Source organism: Ochotona princeps, chromosome 4 (assembly GCF_030435755.1).
Source record: "Ochotona princeps isolate mOchPri1 chromosome 4, mOchPri1.hap1, whole genome shotgun sequence".
Taxonomy (NCBI): Eukaryota; Metazoa; Chordata; class Mammalia; order Lagomorpha; family Ochotonidae; genus Ochotona; species Ochotona princeps.
This window is the reverse complement of record NC_080835.1, coordinates 54,208,681-54,236,367: the sequence shown is the minus strand read 5'-3', so window position 1 is coordinate 54,236,367 and position 27,687 is coordinate 54,208,681. Positions and strand designations below refer to the sequence as shown.

Below are 27,687 nucleotides of genomic sequence, written 5' to 3'. Positions count from 1 at the left end.
TACTTTTCTTTTCATGTTCACAGTGACATACTTTCGGTTTACTTAGAACTACAAGCTTAACCTTCCACTAAATAAAAGATTCAACAAGTAATAAGTAGAAGAATCACTGTTCCTCAGGGGCATAGGCAAAGGCTTTAAACAATCATCAGATCTCAAAATGCCAGTTTTACTCATCTGTATATGTATATAGATAATCCTGTATAATTAGTTACCACAAAATCAGGACAAACATGATATTTGTCTTCTTTTTGCTTATTTATTAAGCATAATGGTCTCCAGTTGCATCAATTTCCTTGCAAGACAGAATTTAATTGATTTTTTTTTAAAGATTTATTTATTTTTATTGGAAAGGCAGATATACAGAGAGGAGAGACAGAGAGAAAGATCTTCTGTCTGATGGTTCACTCCCCAATGGTCGCAATGGCCGGTGCTGAGCCTATCCAAAGCCAGGAGCCTCCCATGTGGGTCTCCCATGTGGGTGCAGAGTCCCAAAGCTTTGGGCCGTCCCTGACTGCTTTCCCAGGCTACAGGCAGAGAGCTGGATGGGAAGTGGGGCCGCCAGTATTAGAGCTGGCGCCCATATGGGATCCTGGCATGTTCAAGGTGAGGACCTTTACCATTACGCTATTGCACCGGGCCCAGAATTTAGTTGATTTTTACAGCCGTAAAATGATATGATTCCTGGAATAAGTTCCATTTGGTCTGAGTGAATTATTTTTTTGTATTGTTTTTTCATTCAATTCACTAGTGTTTTGTTGAGGATTTTTACATGTTTGGGTCATCAGAAATGCTGGTCTATAGGTCTCTTTCTTTTTTTGGTCTATAGGTCTCTTCTTTGGTTTTGAAATAAAGATGGGTTTGGGAGGATTCCTTCCCTCTAAATTGTTTTGTATATCTTAAGAGAAATTGGGATTAGTTCCTTGAAAATTTGCTAGGATTCAGCAATGACACACATCCGGTCCTAGACTTTTCTTTTTTGGAAGGGTCTTTATTACCAATTCAGTCTGTCTTGATTATTGGCGGCCCATTTAGGTTTTCTAAAGTCTTTGTGGCTTAATTTTGGTAAACTTTACGTGATCAGAAGTTTATTAAAATCTTCTATATTTTTCCATTTGTTGGCATATAAATTGCCTGTACTAATTGCTGATGATTATTTTTGTCTGTCATATCTGTTGTAACATCTCATTTTTCATCTCTAATTTTATTACTTTAGGTCTTCTCCCTGTTTTTGGTTTGCTGGGTCAATGGCATATCAATTTTTAAAAAGATTTATTTTATTTTTATTAGAAAATCAGATATTTCCAGAGAAGAGGAGAAACAGAGAGGAAGGTCCATCCTTTGATTCACTCCCCAAGTGGCCGCAATGGCTGGTGCTGAGCTAATCCAAAGCCAGGAGCTAGGAGCCTCTTCCGGGTCTCCCATGTGGGTGCAGAGTCCCAAGGCTTTGGATTCATCCTTGACTGCTTTCCCAGGCCGCAAGCTAGGAGCTGGATGGGAAGCAGGGCTACCAGCATTAGAACTGGCACCCATTTGGGATCCCAGCATGTGCAAGGTGAGGACTTTAGCCACTAGGCCACCCTGCCAGGCCCTTGAGTAATCTTTTAATCCATTATTTTAAATGTCTTTTCTGGGGCTTCATCAATCTCTTTGTCTTCACATTTCAGTATAGAAATGGGACTATATTCTTTTGGGGAAGTCATGTTCCTTGTTCCTGTTTCTTGTATTTCTGTTTTTAAGGCAATTGTGATTTCCTATTTCCCTCAACTTATCTTTTAAATCCATTTTTAATAATTGTTTAAAGTGCTTTAATATATGCTAGGCACAGCCTTTCTTAGTGGAGTGTCATTAAGGTAGATATTATTACCCCCACTTTACAGGTAAAGAAATTGGGGTACAGACAGAGTAATTTGTTGGGTCCTAGAGAAAAGGAGGTCAGAACTAGAATTCATAGCAGGTATCATTTGTGTCAAAAAGTAATTGCTCTTGGGCCTGGCGCGGTGGCCCAGCAGCTAAAGTCCTTGCCTTGAACGTACTGGAATCCCATATGGATGCAGGTTCTAATCCCGGCAGCTCCACTTCCCATCCAGCTTCCTACTTGTGGCCTGGGAAAGCAGTCGAGGACGGCCCAAAGCCTTGGGACCCTGTATCCACAAGGGAGACTTGGAGTAGGAAGTTCCTGGCTCCTGGCTTTGGATCAGCGCAGCACTGGCCATTGCGGTCACTTGGGGAATGAATCATCAGACGGAAGATCTTCCTCTCTGTCTCTCCTCCTCTCTGTATATCTGACTTTGCAATAAAAATAAATACATCTTTAAAAAAAAGTAATTGCTCTTTAGAGCCTTCCACTCAGTTATGATTTTATTTGAACTGGAAAGCTCTTCATGCAAGTGACCAGGCCATCTCTAAAAGAAGGCAGGGTGGGTATGTGTGGGGTGTGGTGGTTCTGGTGGGCTCCCAAGCTCACCAGAGCTTCTCACTCTCCTGCTTCCTTGCTTTCCTTGCCTGGCATTCAGGGAGATGGCCTACTTGGGAAGCTACAAGCTGGACGATGGAAAACCTTACCTGAACAACTGCTTTCCAGCCAAGAATCTGCTTCGGACAACAGATAAAGGTCAGGTGGCTTTTCAGACTTGGACCTCTTCCCCCATACTAGGCTCCTGCTTTCAGCCATTTCTCTTCTGTCCCTTCACTATCATTCCCTACCCCTCACAGTCTGGTCTCTTCCATCTGTCTTCTCTTAGCAGTCCCAGGAGGACTTCCAAAGTATGCGCTTAGTCATGTTGCCCCTGTGCTGTTTTGTGGCTTCTCACTGATTGCTGTTTCCTGGCATTCTGTGTCATTCAGAGTCTAACCTTCCCCCAGTCTCCACTACGACCTCATTCCTGTGTTTATACAGCATTGCACAGTGCTGAACGTCCCAGCCTTCACTCAAGAGAGCCAGACTCTCCCATCTCACAATATCCCTCTCTTCCCCAACTTCTAACAAATGTTCAGTGCCCATCCTCTCTTAGACACTGTTTGCCTGTCTGTGTTTCTTATTTGACAAGTAATCATATTGTGCCCAGCTCCTAAATAAAATGTGTTGAACTGGACCCTCCTAAACATTGTTCTAAGCATATCTCTAATCTCACCTATAGTGGAACTTTCTCAAGCTCCTAAGCAGGTCCCTAGAGATGGAATCTTGCCTCAAAGTGTGGGTCCTCTGGATTGGATTTGTTGCTTTAAAAGAACAGGACTAGGGAGAAGAACACTTGTGTACTCTAAATGTTGGACTTTGTTAGCCACTCACTATGTAGAATGTTGGAAGAAATTTCTCCAGTCTGTCCTCCCTACTTCACGGAATGACTTATTTTTATATAGCAGCCTTCCTTGACTATCTACTTATTAAAATCCTTCCAATGAGGCTGTCTATATGGATTCATGATCTCTCTGTCACTCATATATTCTCTCTCTCACTGTCTCATACACACACACACACGCACACACACTCGGATAGTTACAGAAGCACAGATGTGTATGTGTGTATGTGTTAGTATATTATTTTTCTTAAGATTTCGGTGGTTTTTTTTTTTGAAAGACCAATATACAATGAGAAGGAAATACAGAGAGAAAGATTTACTTGCTAGTTCATTCTCCAAGCAGCCGTAACAGCTGACCAGAGCTAAGCCGATCTGAAGCCAAAAATAAGAGCTTCCCCTGGGTCTACCATGTGGGGGCAGGGTCACAAGACTTCAGGCCATCCTCTACTGCTTTCCCAGCTGCAAACAGGGACCTGGATGGGAAGTAGAGCAGCCAGGACACCAGCCAGCACCTGTATGGCATCCTGGTGCATGCAAGGCAAGGATTTAGCTACTAGGCTATTGCACCAAGCCCTCAGTATACTTTTTTTTTTAAAAGAAAAAAAAGATTTATTTATTTTTACTGGAAAATCAGACCCACAGAGAAAAGGAGAGATGGAGAGGAAGATCCTCCATCTGCTAATTCACTCCCCAAGTGGCCACAGTGGCCGAAGCTGAACCAATCTGAAGCCAGGAGCCAAGAGCCTCCTCCGGGTCTCCCACATGAGTGCAGGGTTCCAAGGCTTTGGGCTGTCCTCGACTGCTTTCCCAGGCCACAATCAGGGATCTGGATGGGAAGTGAAGCTGCCAGGATTAGAACCAGTGCCCACATGGGATCCCAGCACATGCTTGGCCTTTATTATACTCTTAATATATGTATTTCTTGTTCTGCTGCACACACCTGGTTTCAAAACCAGTCCCCATTGAAAGGAGCAAAAGCATCTTGTTTGCAGGGTTGGGGCATGGAAAAATACAGAGTTTATTGGAAGGATGTACGAACCAATCCTAAGGCACTCCTATGGCCAAAGCTGGGACAATCTAAACAATGAAATAAATGTCGGAGAATTGGGATGCAAACCATAGAATAAATAGGCATTCAGTAGTCCACACTGAAGTAAAAATATTTAAATACCTAATTGGGGGAGGAAGAAGAATGCTTTCTTATGGTGAAATTCCAGGTTTCATTGTACAAGGAATGAAGGAAAAGAAATGAGGGGAATAGAAAATCACAATTCTAACAACACAATAGTGATTTTGCAGGTAAGAACTCTCTGTGGCTTTTGTAGAAATCAGTATTCTTCGGAGAAACAGAACTAGTAATAAATAGGTAATTTGATGATCAATAGGCTTTATATTTCAGGAAATTGGCTAATGTGATTGTGGGACCTGGTAAGTCTGAAGTTTGTAGGTCAGGGCAACAGGCTGGAAATTCTCAAAAAGGAACTGAGGATTTGAGGCATGACCTGAGACCCTTGAGGCAAGGGGCTTTTGGTTGGTTGGTTGGTTGGCTGGCTGGCTGTTTTTTTGTTTGTTTGTTTGTTTTTTCTATCTCCAGAAAAAGCTCAATTTTTGCTTCTGTTACTGAACCTGAAATCAGATACTCATTCCAAGAAAGGCCAATGACTCAGGACAAGGGTTTAGGGAAAAGAAAGAAAGAAAGTTTATTTAAGGAGCTAGCAACTGGGCAGGTGGCCCACCAGTGCCTTAATATCCAACCTCTCTACCCAAAGGAAGAAGTCCTGATTTTATATAGGAAAACACAAGTATGGTCCATATCTATAGTCCTGTATAAGGCATGCAGGAGGTGAGGTTCCTCCAAATGCCCGCTCATCAGAGGCAGGGAGGGGTCCTTATTTTACTACCCAGTGGTTGTAGTTCTTTACAACCATTCCATGGCTGCCCAGGCTTCGGGCAAAACAAACAACATCCAGGAGTGGGCAACAGATGCCTGATCAGATTTAGGTCACTCAGGTCTTCTAATCCTCAAAATGATGCGTTGTTCCCTCTTGCCTGTACTCCTGAGGGCTTTCAGCTGACTGGGTGTGAGCCACCCACATGATCAAGGAGAATCTCTCTTTCTTAACATCAGTTGATTTTAGACACTGATCATTAGAGAATACCATCCCAATAAGGAAGCTAGGCAGGCACCACTTTAACCCAGTGACCCTAATGTACTTTACTAGTTATCAAGTCGATTAACATCCCAAACTCCTTGAGGTAAAGCAACAAGAAAGGCACAGCTTTGTGTCTTGAGTTTTTGCTAACGTGCAAAGCCTTAAGATTAATATAGTCATGGAAAAGCCCCAAACAGATTTAAATTAAGGAACATTTTACAGACTGATTGACCTGTGCTCTTGAAAAGTGTCAAGGTCACACAAGAAAAAACAAGATAGAATCACTGTCACAGACTCAAACCAAAAATAAGGATGAGAGAGACGTAACCAACCAAATGCAGTGTGAGATCTTGGGTTGAGCTCTGGAACAGGGGGAGGCCATTAGTGAGAAAACCAGCACAAGTCAAAGTGCTGTAGATCAGCGACTAATACTACACTGGTGTTGATTTCTTGGTTTTGTAATTGTATTATGGTTATATAAGTTCATATTAGGGGAGCTGGCAAAGACTATATTTGTTCTCTGTTCCATTTTTTAAACTTTTCTGAAGGTCTAAAATTACCTCAAAATGAAAAAAGATAAGAAATAACCCTCCCCATGGATCTCCTTCCTGCTAAAAGCCTACCGCATTAAAACCCAAACTCCTCATGCTGGTCCTCAGGACCTTTTATAATATGACTCTGCTGACCTCACTAGCATCATCTCTTCCCTTATTAATTTTTGGGCCTTCCTTCCTGTCTTTGTTGGGGGTTTCGTACCAGCTCGTGCTGGAGTCCTCGGGAGTCAGGGGAGATGAGTAGGGTAAAGGAGATTCTAAGTCCTTGCTCCAAATGGGGACAGACTTAAAAAATAAGGTATCTGTCAAACCCAGAGTGAGGCCAGGAAATAGCTCTTGTGAGATGTAGGGCAGCAACCGCGTCTAAGAGGTAGGATTGGCCATAGTGGATAGGCAATCTGGGGCAGGTCCCTGAGGCTGGGATAGTGGGATGTGGCAAGAAAGAGCCAGTGGTTAGAGACACTAAATTGGTTCCCACAGCTCTGATAGTCTTCTGTGTGGTTATAGATATATATATATAGATAGATAGATAAATAGATAGATAGATAGATAGATACATACATACATACATCTGGGTTTTTGTTTTTGTTTTTATCCCTTCCCCTTTGTCTATGGTGCTTGGGTTTTGAATCTAATCTAGTGATTTTCTTCTGGCATACAGATCCACTTATGCTCTAGGCTGGGTGCTCCCATCTCTAGGCCTCCATGGCTTGCATTACTTCATTGAGCTCCTTTCCATCAGAGCTGCTGTCATATTCATTTCCATAACTCCCGCTCCCAGCACAAAGTGGGTGCTCAGGAAGGTCTCAGCTGAAGCTGTGGTCTGATCTTTCATTCAGCAAATGTGACAAGTTTAGCTCTGTGCAGGCCTTGGAAATACCTAATGCTCAAATACGAATCTCTTGTTCTGGAGTTTCCACTCTAGAGGAAAAGACAGATCATAAATGAATTAATAAAATAATTACTGATTTCATTGAACGTTGGGCAGTATGTCAACTGAAGATGCAAGAGAAAATAGTTGCCAGAATGCTGTGATTTGTGTTGCATATGCTTACTGGTAAACATCAGAGTTTTTTTTTAATTTGCATACACTATCTAATTATTCCTACATGCAGTACTGTGAACATGCAGTATTGTGTGTTGAACTGCAAAGACCTGGTGTTTTTCTTATTCTAAGTTCCTAACATATACTTTCCCTAATAATGGCAGAAGTCTGCGAAGGTGGAATCCATTGAGTTGAGACCATGCATTGGGCTTTACTCAAGAGGTGACCCACAGGGGAGCAACCAGCTGGTCCGGGGAGGAGTGACCAGCTCTGCTGAGGATGATCAGGGATGACTTCACAGAATGGGAAATACTTGATCTTGGGTCCTAAAGAAACAGCAAAATTTGAAAACTAAATTGTGAAGAAAGAGGGAACTGGGCAAGTCCTTCCACCTCTTTTGGTCTAAGCCTTTTCCTCTATAAAGCAGAGACAGCAAGATGCTGTTTCCTGGCTTAGGGGTTCCGTTTGTGCAGACCTCTCTCCGTAGCCCCAGCAGGAGTGGAGTGTCTGGCACATGGCAAGTAACCAGGAGCTGTTTTAGGTTTGGGCGGTCTAGATCAGCATTCTACAGTGGCGCTGGCCAGAACTTTGCAGTTTTCCTCTGCTCGCTGTTCTAATTTTCCCAGCAGGCCGAGGACACTGGTTAGTGGCTCGAAAAGGTAACCTCAAGAATTCTAAGGGCACAGCGAAAGCACCTGCTGGGGGTCAGCACAGCCAGAAGAACATTTCTCTTGAGGTCCGAGGGAATAAAGAGTCTCAGCAGCAAAGCCAATTAGATGTTTCTGGACACATCCTGGACCGGGATTTTCTGGTGAGGACAAACACATCCTGGAGTGGCTGGAAGCGTTGGCAGGGGAGGTTGGAGGGATGAGGAACTCCCCATTCTGTTTTTGTCCTATTCAGGATAAGGAGTTGCCTTGCTCTGGCACAACTACACCCAGGTCATGCAAGCTATTAGAGTGATGTTGGCAGTGTGAGTACAGCCAGGAAGATAAGGGTACTGCAGACTGCTTCCATGTAAAGATTTCTTTATATTTGCCTGAGCTAGGTAATGTGCTGGCCTCCCTGTTCTAGTGTTACCATTGGTCAGATGAGGAAACTGAGGCCCCAGGAAGTTATTTGCCTTGGCTGAGTTCCCACAGCTAGTAAATAGCTTGGTTAGATTAGAACTCCAGTTTACTGATGTCAAAACCTGTACCTTTGATTGTATCAGGTAAAAAAAACAATCTTAATTGGTAAAGGGGAGGTCAGGGAGAATAGTCCATTGAAAAGCCAAATCTAGGACTTATTAGAATAGAGAAATTCCTGCTGCTCTGCTCTACTCTGGGGCCAATTCTCTGGCATCAGATGGAATTGAGGAGGTCCTACTCTCCATGTCCTTTGTCCTTTTGCTTGAGTGTCCAGCTGAAAGCCAGGTAAGCAGACCAGATAGTACCCAATGCCTGGAGCAGGCGTTACAATGACAGGGCTAGCTGTGCTGGAGACAAGCCAGATACTTTTTTTTTTCTGTTTTTCAAGATTTATTTGGGAATTAGAATGACAGAGACCAAAAAAAAAAATCTTCCATCCTCTACTCTACTCCCTACTTGACTGTAATGACTGGGTCTTGTCCAGGCTGAATCTAGGAACCTAGAAATCTGGACATCCCACATGGGTGGCAGGAACCAAATACTTAGGCCTTTTCCTACTGCCTTCCCAAGCACATTACGAAGGAGCTGGATCAGAAGCAGAACAGCCAAGACTTAAACTGGTGCTCTGCTGTGGGATGCTGGGAATCTGGTATTGCAGATGGAAGGTTAGCTGACTGGACCACGATGCCAGCCCCAAAGCCAGGTGATTTCACATCTACTGTATTCAGAACCTCAGTAGATTGAACCATTTTGTAAATCCATGTTAGTGCACAATCTGGTTCTCATAGCTTCCCAGGTTCTGCTGCAATTCCCTAAATGAAGTCTGTACTGCTCAGATGTTGGTTGTTTCTCATTACAGGTGGCTAGTATCAGCTTTTTGCAGAGTCTAGGAGAGAATGTTTCATTGTTGCGTCCACTCCTCACTAGGGACAAGGAGGATGGAAACAACAACCCTATGGAGAAGAAGAAAGTCTTCCTGTGGTCTCTTTCCTTCCATTTCCAAATAGGTGCATATTCCTACTTTTTTTAAAAGATGTATTTATTTTTATTGCAAAGTCAGACATACAGAGAGGAGGAGAGACAGAGAGGATCTTCCATCTGATGATTCATTCCCCAAGTGACCGCAATGGCTGGTGCTGTGCTGATCCAAAGCCAGGAGCCAGGAACTTCCTACTCCAAGTTTCCCACACGGATACAGGGTCCCAAGGCTTTGGGCCGTCCTCGACTGCTTTCCCAGGCCACAAGCAGGGAGCTGGATGGGAAGTGGAGCTGCCGGGATTAGAACCGGCGTCCATATGGGATCCTGGTGCATTCAAGGCGAGGGCTTTAGCTGCTAGGCTACCATGCCAGGCCCTATTCCTACATTTGACAAGTATATTTGTTATTCAGATGGCCACTTCAGGTATTACAAGTAAGGCCATATCCCTTCTGCCTGTTCTGCGGTTCCACTCAGATGTTCCTTTGGCATCTCCTTTTCAGCTGTTCACCAATCCTCCTGCTCCAAGACCCAGACATACCTCTTTTGTAGTATTTGCTATACTATCTCTGTGTTGGCACTATTCTCCACCCAGTCATCAAGCCAGTGACCTGTTACACTGATGTTTATCTCTGTCACAAACGTACATCATTTGCCCAATCACTGATAAGAGAATGAAACCTCCACAATCAGCTTAGACAAATCAAGATTGTTGACTTGAGAATATCTCAGAGAAATGAGAGTTACACCAGTGTTCTTTAACAAAAGTGGAGTAGTTATTGGGAAGGTAATTAACAACATCTGATATATCCATCTTTCCTGTCTTACACATTTTTGTAAGAGATTTTCATAATAAATATTAGCAGCCCCTACCACGAAAACCTCCGACAGCTTTCTGCTGATGTAGCATAAAATCTCTGCAGAGCCACATGGGCTCACATGTTCCAGCACCTACCTCTCTCATCTTGCCTTGTTTGGCACCTTGCTTTTCCTGCCTAGGTAGTCTTCACAGTCCCCACTGCCACTCTCATGAGTCCAGTTCTATTCAGCTCTTAAGTTCCCACTGTAGTAGTATTTCCTCATTTCTAGACTGGCGTTTGGATCTCCTGCCATTGTCTCCCATAGCATCTTGAATTTCTCCTTTAAAATATTCATCGTGTTTATAGATACTTGCTTGCTTGCTTTTTGGCTTTCCAAGAGTAAGCTTTCTGAAAGTGTCTGGGCTTTTTCTCTGTTGTCTTCTCCAAGCCTAGTTCAGTGCCTAAATATAATGGATACCATAAATAAATGATTAACAGGAAAAAAAAGGAATGAGGTTTGATTAAATATAGATAGAAGCTGCAAAGCTGAGATTTGCTTCAACTCTTTAATTATATGGGGTAACATATGGTAGTCAGAAGAGCCTGCAGCTTAGTATAGATTTGGATTGGAATTGTAGATCTGTCCATTACTAGCTGTGTGACCTTAGGCAAAGCACTCTACCTTTGTTAACCTTGTTTTTCTCATTACAAAAAGGGAGATAATCCCACTTAGATCAAAGAATTTAGTTAGGATTAGAAGAAAGTTTATTAATGTGCCTAGCGTAGTACATGGCCCGAGGTAGTGCTTAATAAATTTGTGATGAATGAATGCACAATTAATGCGTGAACAAGCAAACATAACAAAAATATGAGATTGCCCAACATGAATAAATGTAGCATAGATTAATTGATTATACTTCTGTGGGTCTTGAGAGCTGACCCCTGCCCCATGTTCCAGCTGAAGCATCACTGTGTACGGAAGCCGTCGGACCTGTGCAGCATTAACGTGTGCGGCCTGAAGTTCAGCAAGGTGAGAGACCAGCCAGCAGACTGCAGTGGGTGAACCAGACCAGGCTATTCAGGTTTGACCACCGCGCCCTCTGGAGTCCCTGAGAACTGGAAATCTTATTAGCTAGAAAGGAGGTATTCAAACAAAGACCCACTGGGTAGAAACAAAAATCAGTCCAAATGTTTGCCATATGTTGTTATTGCCTTTCTCCTGTTTGAGGTAGATTAAAGGAAATCAGCTTATGAAACTGGCTTTGAATTTGTTATAGAATTTTGTTGGACCACAATTCATTTTGTGACATTAAAGTCCCACCACAAGAGCCTTCAAAAGTGGTTTCAGGTTTTAGCACCAACAATGGCAACTATTTTCTCAAGAAGCTGGTGTGTCTTTAACTTGTAGACACTATGTCCTTTGTCATGAGTCATGTTTTTTTGTTTTGTTTTGCATTGGCTTATATGCAGCTCGGAGCCAGAATGACAGCCTATCATTAGCTAACATGTATGCAGGACATTATAGCAGGTATTTTTAGTTTGTAGGCCTTCCATGCTATGCTTAGAGACATTACACTTCTCAAGCAGTCCCAAGGAGGAGGAGTTTTGAGCCACAGTATTCCCAGCTCAGTGGTGGGACAGGCAGCTTTCCAACAAGGTTGTGCTTTGCTTCATTTAGTACTCCCTTCCTCAAAATTGAACTTTGTGGCAAAAGTCTTGGCCTTGAGACTGAGAAGTCACCTGTTCTCAGCCAACCACCCTGGTCCCCACCAATGTTGGTACATGGTTGACCCATGTTGGTGAAACAAAGTAGATTTCAGGGGTCTCCATCCGTGCAACTCTTGGGGATTACAATCTGGCTAACCAGAGCTCTGTCCCCACGCTGGACACTGTTCTTCTTTCATTTCTTTACTCACCCACCCATGGACCTACATTACTGAGGCCCAGTGTGGCTCTGTGCTGTCCACTGGAGCTTCAGCCAGGCCTCCCAGCAGGAAACTAATCTCGTGGGTTTTTATGAAATGCCTTCCTGCAGGCTAAGGAAAAGGATTTCAAGAATTTTCATTCTGTGATTTATATCAATGCCTCAGAAAACACGCTGCCTCTGGGTAAGTTTTTTTCTTTTTGAAAAATGTCTTCTGTCTTTTGCTGGCACAGCCACTCATTGTGTTGGGATTTCTAAGTGTCCACCTGCCCGTGACTGGTTACACATCTCTTTCATGGATCACAAGAGGTTGAATTTAGAGTAAGCAGATCTCTATACCAGCCCAGCACTCTTCCTTCCTTCCCCTTACAGAGAAGGTGCACGAAACGGTTTCTAAGCATGCAAGAGCAGAGCTGCCATGGTCATTTGGCAAATCCACAGCGACCCCTGCTGGGTGATAGGGCTGTGTTCATTGCTCGGCTTTTAGGGATAAGTGCAGGTAGTTTCTATGCTGGTCAGCTCCTGGTTTGGTGGGAGAGATGGGCCCAAGGCACAGAGATGTAAGTGGTGCAGGAGGGAAGCAGCCAAGTAGGATGAACTTCACCCCAGGCCAGAGGGTCAGAAGGGACTTTTTAAAAAATATTTATTGATTTTTATTGGAAAGTCAGATACGCAGAAAGGAGGAGGGACTGAAAGGAAGATCTTCCATCCACTGATTCACTCCCCAAATGGCCACAACAGCTGGAGCTGAGCTGATCCAAAGCCAGGGGCCAGGAGCTTCTTCCAGGTTTCCCATGCTGGTGCAGGGTCCCAAGGCTTTGTGCTGTTCTCTACTGCTTTCCATATGGAATCCCGGAGCATGCAAGGCAAGGACTTTAGCTGCTAAGCTACTGCACTGGGCCTAGGAGGGACTTCTGAGAAGAGGAACACCCAAGCTGAGGGCACAGCAGGAGTAGGAGCGGCTCAGAAATTTGAGGCCCAAGGCGCAAATGTTGAATGGGCAGTGCCTGATCAAGGGAGTTTGAGGAGATTTTGTGTTTGCCAGGGGAACATGGAGGGGAGAATGGAGACTGGAGATGTCAGAGCAACCTGAATCCTCAAGGTTTTTGAGTGACCCAGACATGAACCTGCAATGCAAGGTTGGAAGACTTTGTAAATAGACAAGGACAAGCTCTGTAACAGCTGTAAAGAGGGCAGGTTATAAAAGAAGACTTTTGTTCCCATTTTCTAGGGGTGGGGGGAGATGAAATCTTGACCTTGGCATGTGGCAAGAGGGGTGAGGGAATTGAAAGGGAAGGAGGAAGAAATAAATGAAGGGAGAAAAGAAGGGACAGAGAGAGGAGGGGAGAAAAGGATCCAAGGAGGTGAAAATCACAGACTTTTTGGGGACTTGGGGAGAGGAAGGGGAATCTCATAGATAGAGTATGTGGGAGGATAGGCATGTCGAGGAGCAGAGGGACTGGACAAGTTCAGTTTTATTGTGTTGATTTTGAGGGGTGCACAAAGAGGTCCCTGCCCTTGAGAGGACAGTGTGGTCTGTCAGGGACACAGGCTTGAAGGGTGAAGGCCAACTGGCATGTAAGATGTTCAACCTCACTGATAATCACAACAGCATCAAGATGCTGTTTTCTGCCTATCAAGTGTGAAAGGACCAATGTTGGCCAGCATTGGTATGGAAAGGGATTCTCTTGTGCTCAACTGGTGGCATCTTGGAAGTGATTGGCAGTGTCTGTTTAAATTTAAGATAGCTTTTAATCTGGTAGTTCCACTTCTAGAAATGTTTTCTACAGAATACATTCTGCAATGATAGAGAATGCTTGTTGTGTAAGGATGTTCATTGGAAGCATCCTGAAATGTGTGCCAAGCAGCTTTTCTGTTAGACTCCATTGAACATTGACAGAGCAGAGACCACCACCATCCCTGGTTGACACCAGATTCCCTTAAAAGGTGCTAGGTAATCCTACACGGTGTGCCAGGAGTGGCAAAGCATCAGAGTTCCTCTTCAGTGGAGTCCACACGACTGTGTGAGCCACAGTCTGTGCTCACCAGGTGCCACTTCAGCGGGGAGACAATGGAGGTATTCAGCATTTGGACGCAGGGACACCCCTGGCTTAGAGACCTCCTTCCCCTCTATGACATTATCCTTTATGCCGTTCCACAGGCATAGCTCCTGGAGGTCCAGGGGGGACATGTCCAATTATAGGAGTCACTGCATGCAGAGAAGCAGCCCAGCAGGTGTCTTCTGTTCATTTGGCTTCCTAGTCCAAGAACTCATTTGGCTTCTAGTCGACCAATCTGGGGTCATTTGTACCACAAACAATATTGCCTGGTGACGTGCTTACCCGGCCATATTTTAGGTTGGTAGGGAACAGGGTAGAAAGTTTCACTCATGGTAAAGGGGAAGGTTTCTTACCTTTTACCTACATAGCCTGAGGCTGTTGATATTGAGACAGTGAAATAAATTAGAGTGCATCTATATTGCAGAACATGATTAGCAGGTTTGTATGTTTTAATGCAAAATAAGTTGAGGAAAGAGCAATTATAATACAATGTACATAGTATGATTCCATTGTTAAACAAAAGTGTGTGTTTCAGTATATGTGTAGGAAAAAGAGCTGGAGCATCATATGGTTGTTATTTCTGGGTGTTGGGATTAAAGGGAACCTTTAGTTTTCTATGATGTGTCACTTGTTGGGCATGTTTAACTTTTGTGAAGATAAGTTTTTAAGTGGGCTTTGCGGTTGGACAGACTTAGATTCAATTCTTGGCATAGCAGCAGTTGCATTTCTAGCAAATCGCTGGGCCTGACTGATTCTCAGCTTCTTCAGCTGTGAACTGGAAGTAGTGGTAATCCTTACTTGTCAGGCTCTTTTAGGGATTTAGAGGCCATGTAAGTAAAGCACCTTAACAGTGTCTGGTGTAAGCCAGTGGGAACCTAGTAAATGGTTATTACCAGTATCTCTCTGCAGATTCTCTCTTTCTCTTCCCCATCCAGAGGTGTTTAATGCATTTCCAGCTTTAAAGGAACTGGAGCTCGCCTTTAACGGCATCAAAACAGTCTATGTGAAATATGGAGACTTCAGGTTATTGGAAGTAAGTCGGAGGTAGGGATTTTTTAGTGCCCACCTGTTCCCCCCTGAAGAATGAGTATAAGTTCTCTACTGAGTCTGTTAGGAAGGGGATTTCTGGGCCTTACCAGCTAGGCCTTTGCTTTGTGGCAGGCTGCTAAAGAGGGCAGTGGTTGTGGTGGTGACAGTCGGGGTGCGGTAGGGGGTAGAGACAGCAATGAAAATGGTAGCAGTGACAAGAAATAGGTGAGACCCATGGCTCTGATGCATGATCCCAGATAATAGCGGTCAAAAGTCATATCCAAAGGATACTAATATGTGAGTGTAAGCAAGGTGTCATAGATGGGAGGTTTTAAGGGGTGAATTGGATGTGGTAGCACTACAGAACATTAGAGGTTTGCAACTAGGTGTACATTAAACCAGCTGAACTAGCAGAGCCATGATGAATTGATTCTAACATCATCCTGGTCTGAGTTGGAACTGAAAAAATTTTGGGGGGGGGCATAGCATATGTTTATTTTTTTTCATTTTTTTTCTTTTATTGCATTTCATTTTTTTTTAATTAATTACATTGCATTATGTGATACATTTTTTATGCACTGGGATTCCCCCCACCCCTCCCCAAACCCTCTCCCCACAGCAGATTGCTCCACCTTGTTGCATTTCCATAGTTCAAATTCAGTTTACATTCTTTCATTGGAGGTATTTACCAAGCATAAAGTCCAGCATCTTATTGTCCTGGTAGGTTCAATGGTTTCTTGGTGAGACCATCTCTGGTCTGAAGGTAGAGCCAGCAGAGTATCATCCCAATCAATTAAAAGCCCCAACATAATATTTCCAACCATTTACAACATTGTGGCATTAATTGACATGGTATTGATTAACCAATATGTTAATAGTAAAATGCAGGTTCTCAACCACAACCTGTGACTTCTTCAAAGACATTTCAATTTTGGTTTATATTCAACCGTGTGGAACTGAAAATTTTACTTACCTTTCTTTCTCCTAAATTTACTTTGTCATGGTCATACATTTTTCTTGTATGTCCTCCTCTTTCACTTGCATGAAAATGAGGGGGAAAGGTACTTTTCACCAAAGAGCAAAATTCTTGTCACTACTTACAAGACACTGCACATTTAGAAAGTAGAGAACAAACTTGGGACCAAGTGTGGGCCTGGGCAGGTAGCCAAGCTTACTGTCATTCACTAAATGATAGCCTCCTCCCTACATGCTGGCCTTAGAGTGAAAGTATTTCTGATTCAAACTTCAGCAAAATGTCTGCATCTCATGAGCCTTGGGGATGATCCCCAGAGTTAGTAACTTAACAAGGTTCAGATTTTGAACATCAGCTGTTCCTCACAACAACCTCATGTAACCCAAACTTATCAGAGAGGGAGACCTCTCACAAAAGTGAGCTTTTCAGAGTTGATGGGCTTTATGTGTCAAAGTTTTTAACTGCAAAGCTTTTTTTAACTGCGTGGAATGGGTCACCTTTCTCAGATGGATTGTCCTTGCTTCTCATTCTGAATGTCATGGTACCTTCTGTCCGTGTTCTCAAGTCATGATGAGGGTACAGTGATCTGTGGTTTGAGATGGAGTGGTCCTCACACTTGTTCAGGTATCAACATTCTTGTAAGTCCAATACAACAAACAGTAAATTTACGACTCATACAATTTTCTGCAATGTTAAAAATATATATATGGTGGATTTTAGTACAATGAAAAACAGGTGCCACAGGTTCTAGAGCTACAGGGAGCCCTTTCCTCAATCTCTGAGTTTGGGAGCTAACATTTATTTCTTTTTATTGGGAAGACAGATAAGATTACAGAGAGGAGAGACAGAAAAATCATCCATCTACTGCTGGTTCACTCCCCAAGTGGCAGTAACAGCTAGCCAGAGCTGAGCTTATCCGAAGTCAGCAGCCAGGAACCTCCTCTGGGTATTCCATGCACGTGCAGGGTCCCAAGGTTTCGGGCCACTCTGTGCTGCTCTCCCTGACTATAAGCAGGGAGCTGGATGAGAAGTAGGGCAGCCAGCATGCGAACCAATGCCCATATGGGATCCCGGCACTTGCAAAGTAATGACTTAGCAATTGAGCCATCATACCATGCCCAGTTTGGGAGCTGCTGAAGAACTCCCATCTGTTTATTCTTTTACTTTTCTGCAGGGTAGTCTCTGGAGCTGTTGTGTGTTGTGTATTTTGTCAGGCAACTTGTCTTCCTCACCAGAACTATTTCAGATCTCCCACTGTCAAGTCCTTGAACGTGACCTGACTACAGGCTCTGATCCCACCTCTTCAAGTTTTTGGAGGATCCATAGTTGATCATGACTGACTTTGGAGGCCCTGCTTTATACTTTAATAGCCCTGGAAAAGATCTTTTATCTACTCGACCCAGCCCAAGCAAATGTATTTGCATAAGGGAGTAGAACAAAGTTATGAGGCAGAATATAAATGAGAAGAGGAAATCTGTTTTTCTCTGTGATTTGCAAGGATACCTTAAGAAAAGGATAAACCTGTCAAATAGCCTGAATTTGCAACTCACAGAAATGAATACTTGATGTGTAATAAAACTTGATGTGACTCAGCAGATCCTAAAGCCAGGTTTGGAATCTTCTGTCCTTGCTGGCCAGAAAAGCTGCTCCGGGGGGAAAGCCCCAGATAGAATTCCGTAGGAGTCACTTTAGAACAGCTTACCACTGCTGTGCTCTGATTTCTGTGTAAGGATCTGAAGAGGTTCCACTGGAACCCTGCGCTGGTAGTCAAGGGAGTCTTGGTTCTGCCAGTGCCTTGCCAGGCCGCCTCCACCAAATAACTTACCTTCCTGGGATTTCATTGTCCTCTTCTGTGAACTGGGAGCCACCTGTGAAGTTCTGTGGTCCATGAGTCAAAGGCTATTTCAGATCCCTTCAAGGCTGTGCTTAGCAAATTTAGATCCAACGTGAAATAGCCAAAGCAAGTAGAATAGGTGGCTCCAAATGTAGTATATAGATGGCTAAATAACTACTTCAGGCTTTGTGATCAACTCTGCAACAGTAGAAGGAAAGCAGCGTAGCCAAGACATAAACAAGTGAGCATATCTCAATAAAATTTTATTTGTATTGCTGAAATTTGAATTTCATGTGATTCCCACATATGGCACACTGTTACTTTATGGATTTCTTTCAAGCATTTCAAAGTGTAAAAGTCATTCTTTGTTGAGAGCCATACTTCACAGACAGGAAGCTGGGTTTGGCTTACAGAACAGAGATTGTCCGCTCCTGAGCTCAAACACTGATAGACCAGCACAGAATGTTTGTGGTGGAGAGTGAGACACACTGGGGTGTCAGATGAGTGGACCTGGAGAGGAGGCAGGAGAAAGAGAGAGACAATTAGAGATGTAGACCAAATGACCTTGGAGCACTAGGAACTGTGCTAAGAGTGTTTAAACTTTCTCTCCTAGGCAATAGGGATCCACTTAAGAGTTGTAGCTGGAGAACGGTAGGGTCAGAATGTGGTTTGGAAGAACCATCTGATTCCTGAATGGAGACTAGACTAGAAAAACAAGAAAGAGATACTAAAGAGGTAAAGAGAATCCATAGGTCTTAATGACTGTCCAGAACTGAGTATGAAGGCGAGACCTTTCCCCATCCTTACCTGCACTTATCTGAGCCAGCCCTCCAAGCCTTCCTCTTCTCTTCGCATCACCCACTGTGTGAACCCTCAGACCTGGCATTTGCTGATGACAGCTTGAACTTGGTGTTCTTTTGATGGTTGGTACCCAGTGCTCTCCTATGCCACAGGGTTCAGTCATACCTGAAACACTTGGCAATTCTCAGAACAAGCAAGGTTGCCTTTCACCTCCAGGCTTCTACAGCTGCTACTTGCTCACCCGAATGTCTCTTTGTTCTTTACAAGTTGGTGAATACCGTTGTGTGTCTGAAGAAGTTTAAATGTCACTTGTTCTGTGGAGCCTGTCCTGACCCCTGGTTGACCTAATCATCCCTTACTTAATGTGCTTACTGCTCTGTGTTCAGGTATCTGTTCCAGAATCAACTTCCCTTAACATTTCTATCAAGGGGATCTGTGAAACTTTGTGGAAAATGAGTTTTGTGAAAAGAGGTGCATGAATTTCACATTTCTTTGTACCAAGTGAACTTTTAATTCATTTTCCTACAAACTTTGAAATTCCTTCAGAGAGGGATCTAGGTTCCTAAGAAGGCTGGGGGCTCAAAGTCAATCTGCCACATTGGGTTGATGAATGAAGGCATGATGTGGATGACGATTGCAGTGGCAGCCAGTGTTACATATACAATTATTATTTAGTGGATGCCAGGCTAAAAGCTGCATCTACGTGACAGTCACTTATTTCCACTTTATTGCTAAGGAAGATCACACATGCAGGACTTTAACCCAGGTCTGCTGAACCCATCAGTTTTTTTCAGCAGCAAAGTCAGAGCCAGTCCAGGCCTTCTCTGGTGTGTGTGTGTGTGTATCTGACTATGTAATGTGGACAAAGATGACCCAAAGACATTCCTGAACCAACTGAATAACGTGCAGAGATTGACTGCATTCAGTAGGCTTTGCTGTGCATGTGTGTACAGCAGTGTGTGTATGGCGGGGGTGAGGGCGGGCACCATGCTAACCACAGTCATATACCAATGCCCTCGTTCTTCAACATGTATTCTGCTATCTTAGACACCTGGCAGGCTTTGACAAGTACTCTGATACCTGTTTAGGGAAGGCTGTTGAAGCTGGGGCAGGAAAAGACTCCATCTGCTTGGGGAACTGGGAAAGCTTTGATGAAGCTATAGATTCAGGTACATGGAAGAAAGGCACTCCTCTCCAGGTGGAAAGCATCACAAACATCTATAGGTGGGATGGGGAGAGAAACTGGGATGAGTCATTTTGGCTAGCACTGCAGAATAAGCAAACTTTTGTGCTGGCAGCTAAGGCTAGAAAATAAGTTGAGAACTGGCTCTCAAAGGCTTTTATTTAAACACCTTTATTTTTAATTGACACATAGTAATCATATTTGTGGACTCCAGTGTGACATTTCAGTGCATGTATGTGATGTATACTGATCAGACCAGGATGACTGGCATATCTACACCTCTGGCTGGATGGTGGGAGCTGGGGAGGACGTAGCTAGTTCTCACCTTGTGAATGAGCAGCATTGTCATGTGTGGTGCCTCTGTTGCCCTTCTTTTGTCTTGGCATGGCAGTTCTTGGACCTTTCCTTCAACAGCCTGACCACAGAGGCCATCAGTGATCTAGGGATTCTGCCACGCCTCCGGGTCCTGCTCCTCACAGGCAACAACCTCACCTCCCTGCCACCCGATTGGGCTGTCACCGAGCAGTAAGTTGTACATCATGGAATCCATCTTGTGTTCCTCGGGAGGCTTTCCTGGTTGTAAGTACCTGCAAAGATAGCCCAGAGCAGCTTCAAGTGCCACAGAAACAGACTGGGTGCTCATAGAAGGCCATACCCTGAAGCTCTCAGGAAAAGCCTGGGTCAGGTGTCCCCCTTTGCTTGGTGCTGTTAAGAGACCCCTTATGGCTTTGCCAGCTACTGTCTCTGCTGCTGATTGCCCATCTGTGAACTGTAGATATTGCTGCTGCAGGGTGATTCCCTTCCATGAGCCCTCTATTCCAGCTCAGTAAGTCTGTTCTCTGACCACTGAGAAAGCTTTGTACCTTACTACTGTATGTCTTTGCTGAGGTCCTTTCTCCTGGCGCCAGGGTGGTTCAGTCCTTCACCTCCACAACAATAATTTATCAGCTTACTACACACCAGACTCAGTCCTCCACACTTTACTTCTGTTGACTCATGACACTCAGAATAGCTCTAGGCAGTAGATGACTTTTATTATCCCTATTATGTAGAAGAGGAAATTGAAGCACAGACAGGTTAAAGAACTTCCCCATAGTTACAGAGCTTGTCAATGGCAGAGCTGGGATTAGACCAGTCTTTGTGATGCCAGAGACCTCAGTCATTCCTGTACTCTCTTGCTGTATAGTTTCTGCACGGATACCAAGGCCTAGCTGAAGTGCTCTTTTTCCCACCAGAATTCTTCTCTGGCTGCCATGCCCTTTCCTGCTTATTTTAAGCCTCAGTTGAGTGTAAATATTTTCCCAGTAAGTTTAGCATTTAGCTTATTCTGTTGTGATTTATACATCATAAATATATATGTATCCTTATAGTAAGTAGATGGATGATATAGCCTTGCCAAGCATAGTGTGAGCTCCTTGAGGGCAGTAGCTCTGTCTGATTGATCCATAGCACCTAGATGGTGATTCAGTACTTTACACAGAATAGGCATTTAGTAAACACCAACCAGCTTTGAGATGGTGATGATAAAAAGTGTTGATAATGTTCATTGCAATCATGGCCGTGTAATAGAGCTCTCTGGGGAAAATGGAGGTCAGCTAATTGCTAAAGGGGATTAAAAGTAGTGCTAAAAGCAGTGCCTGCTATAATCAGGATTTCGTTAGCTGGGGTTTTTTTGTTCGCAAATGAAACAAATTCATTTCAAGCTGGCTTAAACAGAAAAAAAGAATTGATTGGCTTATGTGTCTGAAAAATCCAGAAGTGGACCTTACAGCCAGGCACAGGTATCCCAAGATGTTGCCAGGGCTCCGCGTGCACCTCTGTGTCTTTATTATGTGTCTGTCACACTCTGCACTTGCTGTCATCTGAACATGCACACACCTTCATTTTCCTTGGGGCTGAGTCCATTTCTAGTAAGTATTTTCTCCACCTGAAGACTGTATTAGCCAGGTTAGTAATACAAAAGCCACTGGACACATTGCAAATAGACAGGCTGGCTTGCTTTCTTCTCAGTGGGAAGAGCTAAATAGTTGATTATTTTATGATTGAAAATTTCAAACATGTTTAAAAGTAGAGCTAAAAGTGAGCTAACTCCCATGTACCTATGACCCAGCCATGATCTATTTCCTGTCAGTACTGCACCTCCACTGCTGCTGCCATCCCTGGAAATGCTAACAGAAGCCAGACAACAGGGTTGCCTCTGCCTGTGCCCTGGCTGTCAGCCTCTGACCCATCCCTTTCCTGACAGTACCTAACTAGAAAGGTAGGCTGGGAGATGTAGTTCAGGGAGGCTGACTCCAGGCACTCCAGGGCATAGCTTGCAGAGAAGGTGTGAGGGCTGAGAATGAACAGACAGTGATGGCGCCATCCAACGCTAGGAATCCCGACATCTAATCACCTCTCCTTGTTGAAGTTCCCTATGACATTAGCAACTACACCATGCCTCACCGAAATACAAGAGCATTTCCTCGTACACTGAAGACACTTTCAACATCCTCTAAAAAGGAAGAAGGGGAAGGGTATTTACCACATCCCACCACAGGAGTAGCTGGGTTTGAGCCCCAGCTCCACTTCAAATTCGATTTTTTTTCTGCTAATGTGCAACCTGGAGGGCGGCGGTGATGGTTCAAGTAGTTGGACCCTACTAGTAGAAGACCTAGGTGGAGTTCTGGCTCATGGCTTTGGGCTGGCTCTGGTTGTTGTATGCATTTGAGGGGCGGGGGGTGGGGAGGTGGACCAACAGATGGGAGACAGCTCTGACTTGATTTTCCAGTAGTTTTGACCTGTGGTTAGTCAAATCAATGACTGTAATGGCTTCAGTTAGTTACCTTTGTTAACTGTCAAGGGACCAGTGAGAGTTCAGAAATCTGCTATCCCTGCCACTCTTGCAGCATCTCCCTGGCCCTGCTCCTTTAACTGATGTGCTAAGCCTTCATTCCTGAAGGACTTCTGTTTTTATTTTTATACAATATTGTATCACTTTAAGACTTTTAGTTACATTTGGCCACCTCAAAGTATTTGTAACCTTAGCTTGGTTACTTTAAATATTATGGCCCCTTTTGGGATAAATATTTTTTAAAAATATATATATTTATTTTATTTTTATTTGAAAGGCAGAGTTAAGAGAGACTGGCTGGACCTGGACCAGTCTGAAGCTAGGAGCTTTTTCCAGGTCTCCCACATGAGTCTGGGGCTCAAGAACTCAAGGCATCTTCCACTGCTTTCCCAGGTACATTAGCAGAGAGCTGGATCAGAAGTACAGCAGCTGAGTATCAAATCTGAGCCCCTATGGGCTGCCAGTGTCAGAGGTGGCCCCTTAACCCACTGTATCTCAGCGTCAGCCTCCAATTTTTTTCTAAAATAAATTATAGTAAGCTACAAGTATGAAAGAACCAAAGTTCTTTTGGAATGGTCAGTGAAGGAACTCTTTAAAATTTCTCATATGGTGATAAAGTATTGGTAAAATGTTGGTGCTTTTAGGATTTTACATTATCATGTATACCAACACAACGTATGAGGTATATCTAAGCTCACAGTTTGGGATGCTGAAGTCAAAGTGGCATGCAGGATCTGGTGAAGGTCCAGTGGAAGAGCAGCAGGCACTGCTCTCTGGATCTGTCCTAGAGGCCTTTCTCATTCTGGATCCCACTCAGACTGACAGCCTTATGGATCCTTAGTAAATAAATGAATCAGAACAGCATAGATGTTTTATGCTTAAGTTTCAGAACCCAAAAAAAGCCAGTGAAGCTTTGTGGGTTATTTTGTAATGCAAGGTACAGGACTGTGCCTTTTTTTGGTGGAGGTGTATCCCGACATGCTCTAGATAGCTAGACAGGAAGAAAATTAAAATGATAGGATCCTAAATTCATGCAGCATTTACCTCCATCTTGTTGCACAGGTGTATGGAATGATAGCATCATAGGTGTTTGTAACTTTTCCTGCTCAACAAGTCCAATAAGCATGATGTGCAAGATAGCCAAGTGATCAAGATACCTGTGAAGCAGATTATGCTGTCAGGGCAGAGCACCCTGCTTCTGGCAGCTTTTATAAGGAAGCACCTGTCAGTTCCTCAGCTGTATCCCTGGTGCCACGGGCTATTATTGATTACTGCAATAAAAAGGCTCCACACCTGGAACAACTGGTGGAATTGGAGTCACCGCATGATTAAGCTTACGAGAACCTGCAGTTGTTCTTCAAGATCTGTCTTCCGTACAAGCCAAACAAACAAGCTAAGATAGGCGGGGATGTCCGGGAGTCCTTAGCCTTCCATCTCTCTAGTCTTGAATGATGGCAGTAATCTCTGCTGTCACCTCAAACATGTACTGTCAGCTTGCTTCTGCTAAGAAGAAAAGTTCCTGGGGCTTCAACTGGCATCCTGCTAGAATAGCTCCCACTTTGTTGGGTAGCAAAGGTATTCTGCCAAGTAGGTCAGTGTGTCTATTTTGTTACATGCTCGGGGCTTACAGTTCAGAGGTAGAACTGGTGTAGAGAAAAAACTCAAGTACTTGGGAAGGGGCCGGACCACCAAGGAAGAGTATGAAGAGTACAGAAAAACAGTGGGTTCAAGGTAGGCAACTGGAGGGCACCAATATTTAGGAAGTTGACAAAAGAAGAGGATCCCGCAGAGTGCGGTGAGTGTGAACAGATGGATGGGAAGAAAACCATGACAGTGATGATTGTCTGGAGGCCCAAAGCACAGTCATTTCAACTGGTGCTCTGACATAGGAAGGAGGAATACATTTATTCTCCCCTTTTACACATAAGGAAGTGGAACTGCAAGGTGCTAGAGACTTGTCTTTTTTCTTGTAAAAAAAGACCTTCCACTGAAAGAATGATGAACTAAATACCTGAAGAAATACCCATTAAAATATGTAAGGAGCAGAAATATGGCCTAGCATTACACTGCCCCTTAAGATGTCTCTGATCCCTCATCAGAGTACCTAAGATCAAATCCCCACAACTGCTCCTGATGCAGCTTCCTGCTGGTGTCCACCCTAAGAAGCAGCAGATGGTGACTCAAGTACAGAATCCCTGCCACACTGGTGACCTGAACAGATCTGAGGACATGAAAAGCAATGTTGTTCACCAAAAAATTGGAACTCAATCCTGGTCTCCCACATGACAGGCAGGTACCCAACCACTGAGTCACCACCTGCTACCTGCTAGAGTATCCTCCTGCAGAAAGCTAGAACTAGGAGCAGAGTTAGAGCCCAAACCCAGGCACTCTGACATGGAATGCAGGCATCTCACAGAATGTCCAAGTGCCAAGCCAAACACCAAAGTTTGAGCCAGTATGTGTACCTCATCTAAAGTCTTATAAGCATAGAGTTTTTTTTTAAATCCTCTTAAGTAGATAGGTCTGGGCCCAGAGATGCCTACCAGCAGCCAGAAGTCACACAGCAAGCAAAGCAACATAAGCCAAAGCTCAGGCTCTTCTGTGCTGCTTGTAAAATGGCATAAAATTCCCACTGCTGACGCCAACTGTTCAGCATACTCTTGGCTTCTTAAATAATTAGGTTAAATCTGTCAGAGTTTAAGTGGTTTTTAAAAGCAGTTTTTTAATCCAAATCATTTTTTTATTGAAAAAGCAAATTTACAGAGAGGAGTAGAGACAGAAAGGTCTTCCATTTGTTGGTTCACTCTCCAATTGGGCATAACAGCTGTCCAGAACTGAGCTGATCTGAAGCAAGGAGTCAGGAGTTGCTTCTGGGTCCCCCACATGGCTGCAGAGTCCCAAGCTTTTAGGCCATCCTCTGCTAATTTCCCAAGCCACAAGCAGGAAACTGGATGTAAAGAGAAACAGTTAGGACACAAACCGGGACTCAAATGGGATCCTGGCACCACAGGGTTGAGGATTAGCCTACTATACTACTGTGCTGGCACTGGCCCCAGATTTTGGAGTCTTCAGGCAAGTTGCCAAGAGCTTGAGCCACTTGCCTTTCATATTTAAATAGAATCACCTGGCCCTCATCCACTAGAGGACACAAATGAGATCACATTAAGGCTACTAACTAAAATGCTACCCCTGCCTGCCTGTCTGGATAGTTCAGGACCTCCGTCTCTTAACTCTTGCTCTCAAACATTTTTGGGCTCGCTCAGTTGAGTTTAGGAGGAGACTTTTCAACTCCTCACTGGTGTGTTTATTTTATAAAGTCACCTGAGAGATCACCCTCCTTACAGCCAGCAACAGTGACTCAGGCCAGCCCCTTGCACTTGATTCAGAGGCAAAGCTGTGACCTGTAACAAGGGCATTGCCAGTGCCCTTGTGGCTGCCAGTTCCCAGCAAGGATCACACAGCATCCCCAGGAGTCGGTCCTGAGCCCAAACCATGAGTGCTCCCCTTGCACAGCCCTGCCTTGCTCACCCTAATGAGTGCTACTAATGCCCCCTGCCCTGCCCTGCTCTGCCCTGCCCTGCCCAGCCCAGTGTCAGGGATGTGTGTGATTGTTCCCCCTGCAGGACACTCAGCGCGTAAGTGGGGTTTTGGCCAAGAGTCTGTGGGGAAGAAATACACCTGCTATCCACCCCTGTGAGGACCTCTGTTGGGCACCCAAGAAGTTCCCCAGCTGGAGAGACTTCCCGACTGGTTCCCTACCCTCCATTTCTTTGTGCAGTTGGCACAACCTGTCCCCTGCCTTGCTCATGACCCAAGATTTTGCATTGACAGGGAGGCCTCTGTGACATCGCTGACCAGGAAGAGGTACCTGCTGAGATTCCCGGCACTGGAGACCCTGATGTTGGATGACAACAAGCTCTCCAACCCCAGTTGCTTTGCCAGCCTGGCTGGGCTCCGGAGGTAAAGCCACAGCCTTTTCCTTACCTGGCCCTCCCCACCCCAACCTCTCTGAGTGCTGCTCCGGAAGCTACCGGGCCTAGTGTCCTGCTGTGTGGCTGTGGCTAAAGCTTTGGCTCACCATATAAGTGGGGCATCAGGAAGGAAGATTCTGATCATGTGACTGGATGAGAACTGGCAAATTTGGGGGCTGTTACTCCATCCAGGACCGTCAGCCTGAGGGAGGAGGTAGGGGGACAAAACAACTCTGAGAGGGAAGTCAAACTGCTGAGTTCTAAATTGGTTGAAAGGAGAAGAAATGCTGGCAAATAATTAACCCTTAGATTAAAATAAAAATAAACTTGACTCAGCTGCTATTTACTGAATGTACTGCTGTGTTCCATTTACATATCATCTCGTATTCCCATTTGAGAACCAGGTGTACTGAGGCCCACAGGGTCATTCACTGGCTCAGACTCACACAAGAGAATTAAGTGTCCAAGCGTGATTCTGTGTTCCTTGCCTAAAGCTGGCTTGGTAAATATCACTGAAGTATCATTACTGCTGTGATTCTGTATTCGCTTTCCTTAATTGAAGACTGAAGAAGTTAAGCCTGGACCAAAACAGGATTTTCAGGATCCCGTACCTACAGCAGGTTCAGCTCCGCCACAGGTCAGGGAACTGGGCTGGAGGCAGAGCAAGTCCCCAGAAAGAGCCGCAACCCGTGTCACAGCCCAGGCCATGGATATATGACGCCTCCGATGAGCAACCTGACTATACTGTGCTGCCCATGAAGAAGGACGTTGACCGCACAGGTGAGCCATGCCCCTGGCTCCAGGCCCAGCCCCGCCTAATCCCTGATTGTCCCATGTGTTTGTCTCCCTGCCAGGGCCTGTACTGAACCTGGTCCCCAGTTCTGTCAGGGCAGGTGCTTTTGAAAACCACTTAAAAGTGGATACTTTTTTTTTTTAAAGATTTATTTTTATTACAAAGTCTGATATACAGAGAGGAGGAGAGATAGAGAGGAAGTGGAGCTGCTGGGATTAGAACCGGCGCCCATATGGGATCCCGGTGCGTTCAAGGTGAGGACTTTAGCCACTAGGCCACGCTGCCAGGCCCCGTGGATACTTTTTTTAAAAAAAGTTTTATTTATTTTT

General features: G+C 44.4%; 1 protein-coding gene across 3 annotated transcripts in view; it reads left to right on the top strand.

The window, feature by feature from the left end:
- The window catches only part of XRRA1 (X-ray radiation resistance associated 1), a 59,387-nt gene that overhangs the window by 7,847 nt on the left and 23,853 nt on the right, over positions 1 to 27,687 (top strand). For 2 of the 3 annotated variants that reach the window (XM_058663581.1, XM_058663578.1), the window contains exons 4-11: positions 2,514 to 2,611; positions 7,678 to 7,862; positions 10,916 to 10,987; positions 11,993 to 12,065; positions 14,877 to 14,974; positions 20,153 to 20,286; positions 26,426 to 26,554; positions 27,128 to 27,345. In XM_058663581.1, coding sequence (XP_058519564.1) covers positions 2,518 to 2,611; positions 7,678 to 7,862; positions 10,916 to 10,987; positions 11,993 to 12,065; positions 14,877 to 14,974; positions 20,153 to 20,286; positions 26,426 to 26,554; positions 27,128 to 27,345 — 1,003 coding nt within the window. In that variant the 5' untranslated portion in view covers positions 2,514 to 2,517. The remainder of the gene's footprint in view (positions 1 to 2,513; positions 2,612 to 7,677; positions 7,863 to 10,915; positions 10,988 to 11,992; positions 12,066 to 14,876; positions 14,975 to 20,152; positions 20,287 to 26,425; positions 26,555 to 27,127; positions 27,346 to 27,687) is intronic. The other variant, XM_058663579.1, reaches the window with a different exon arrangement.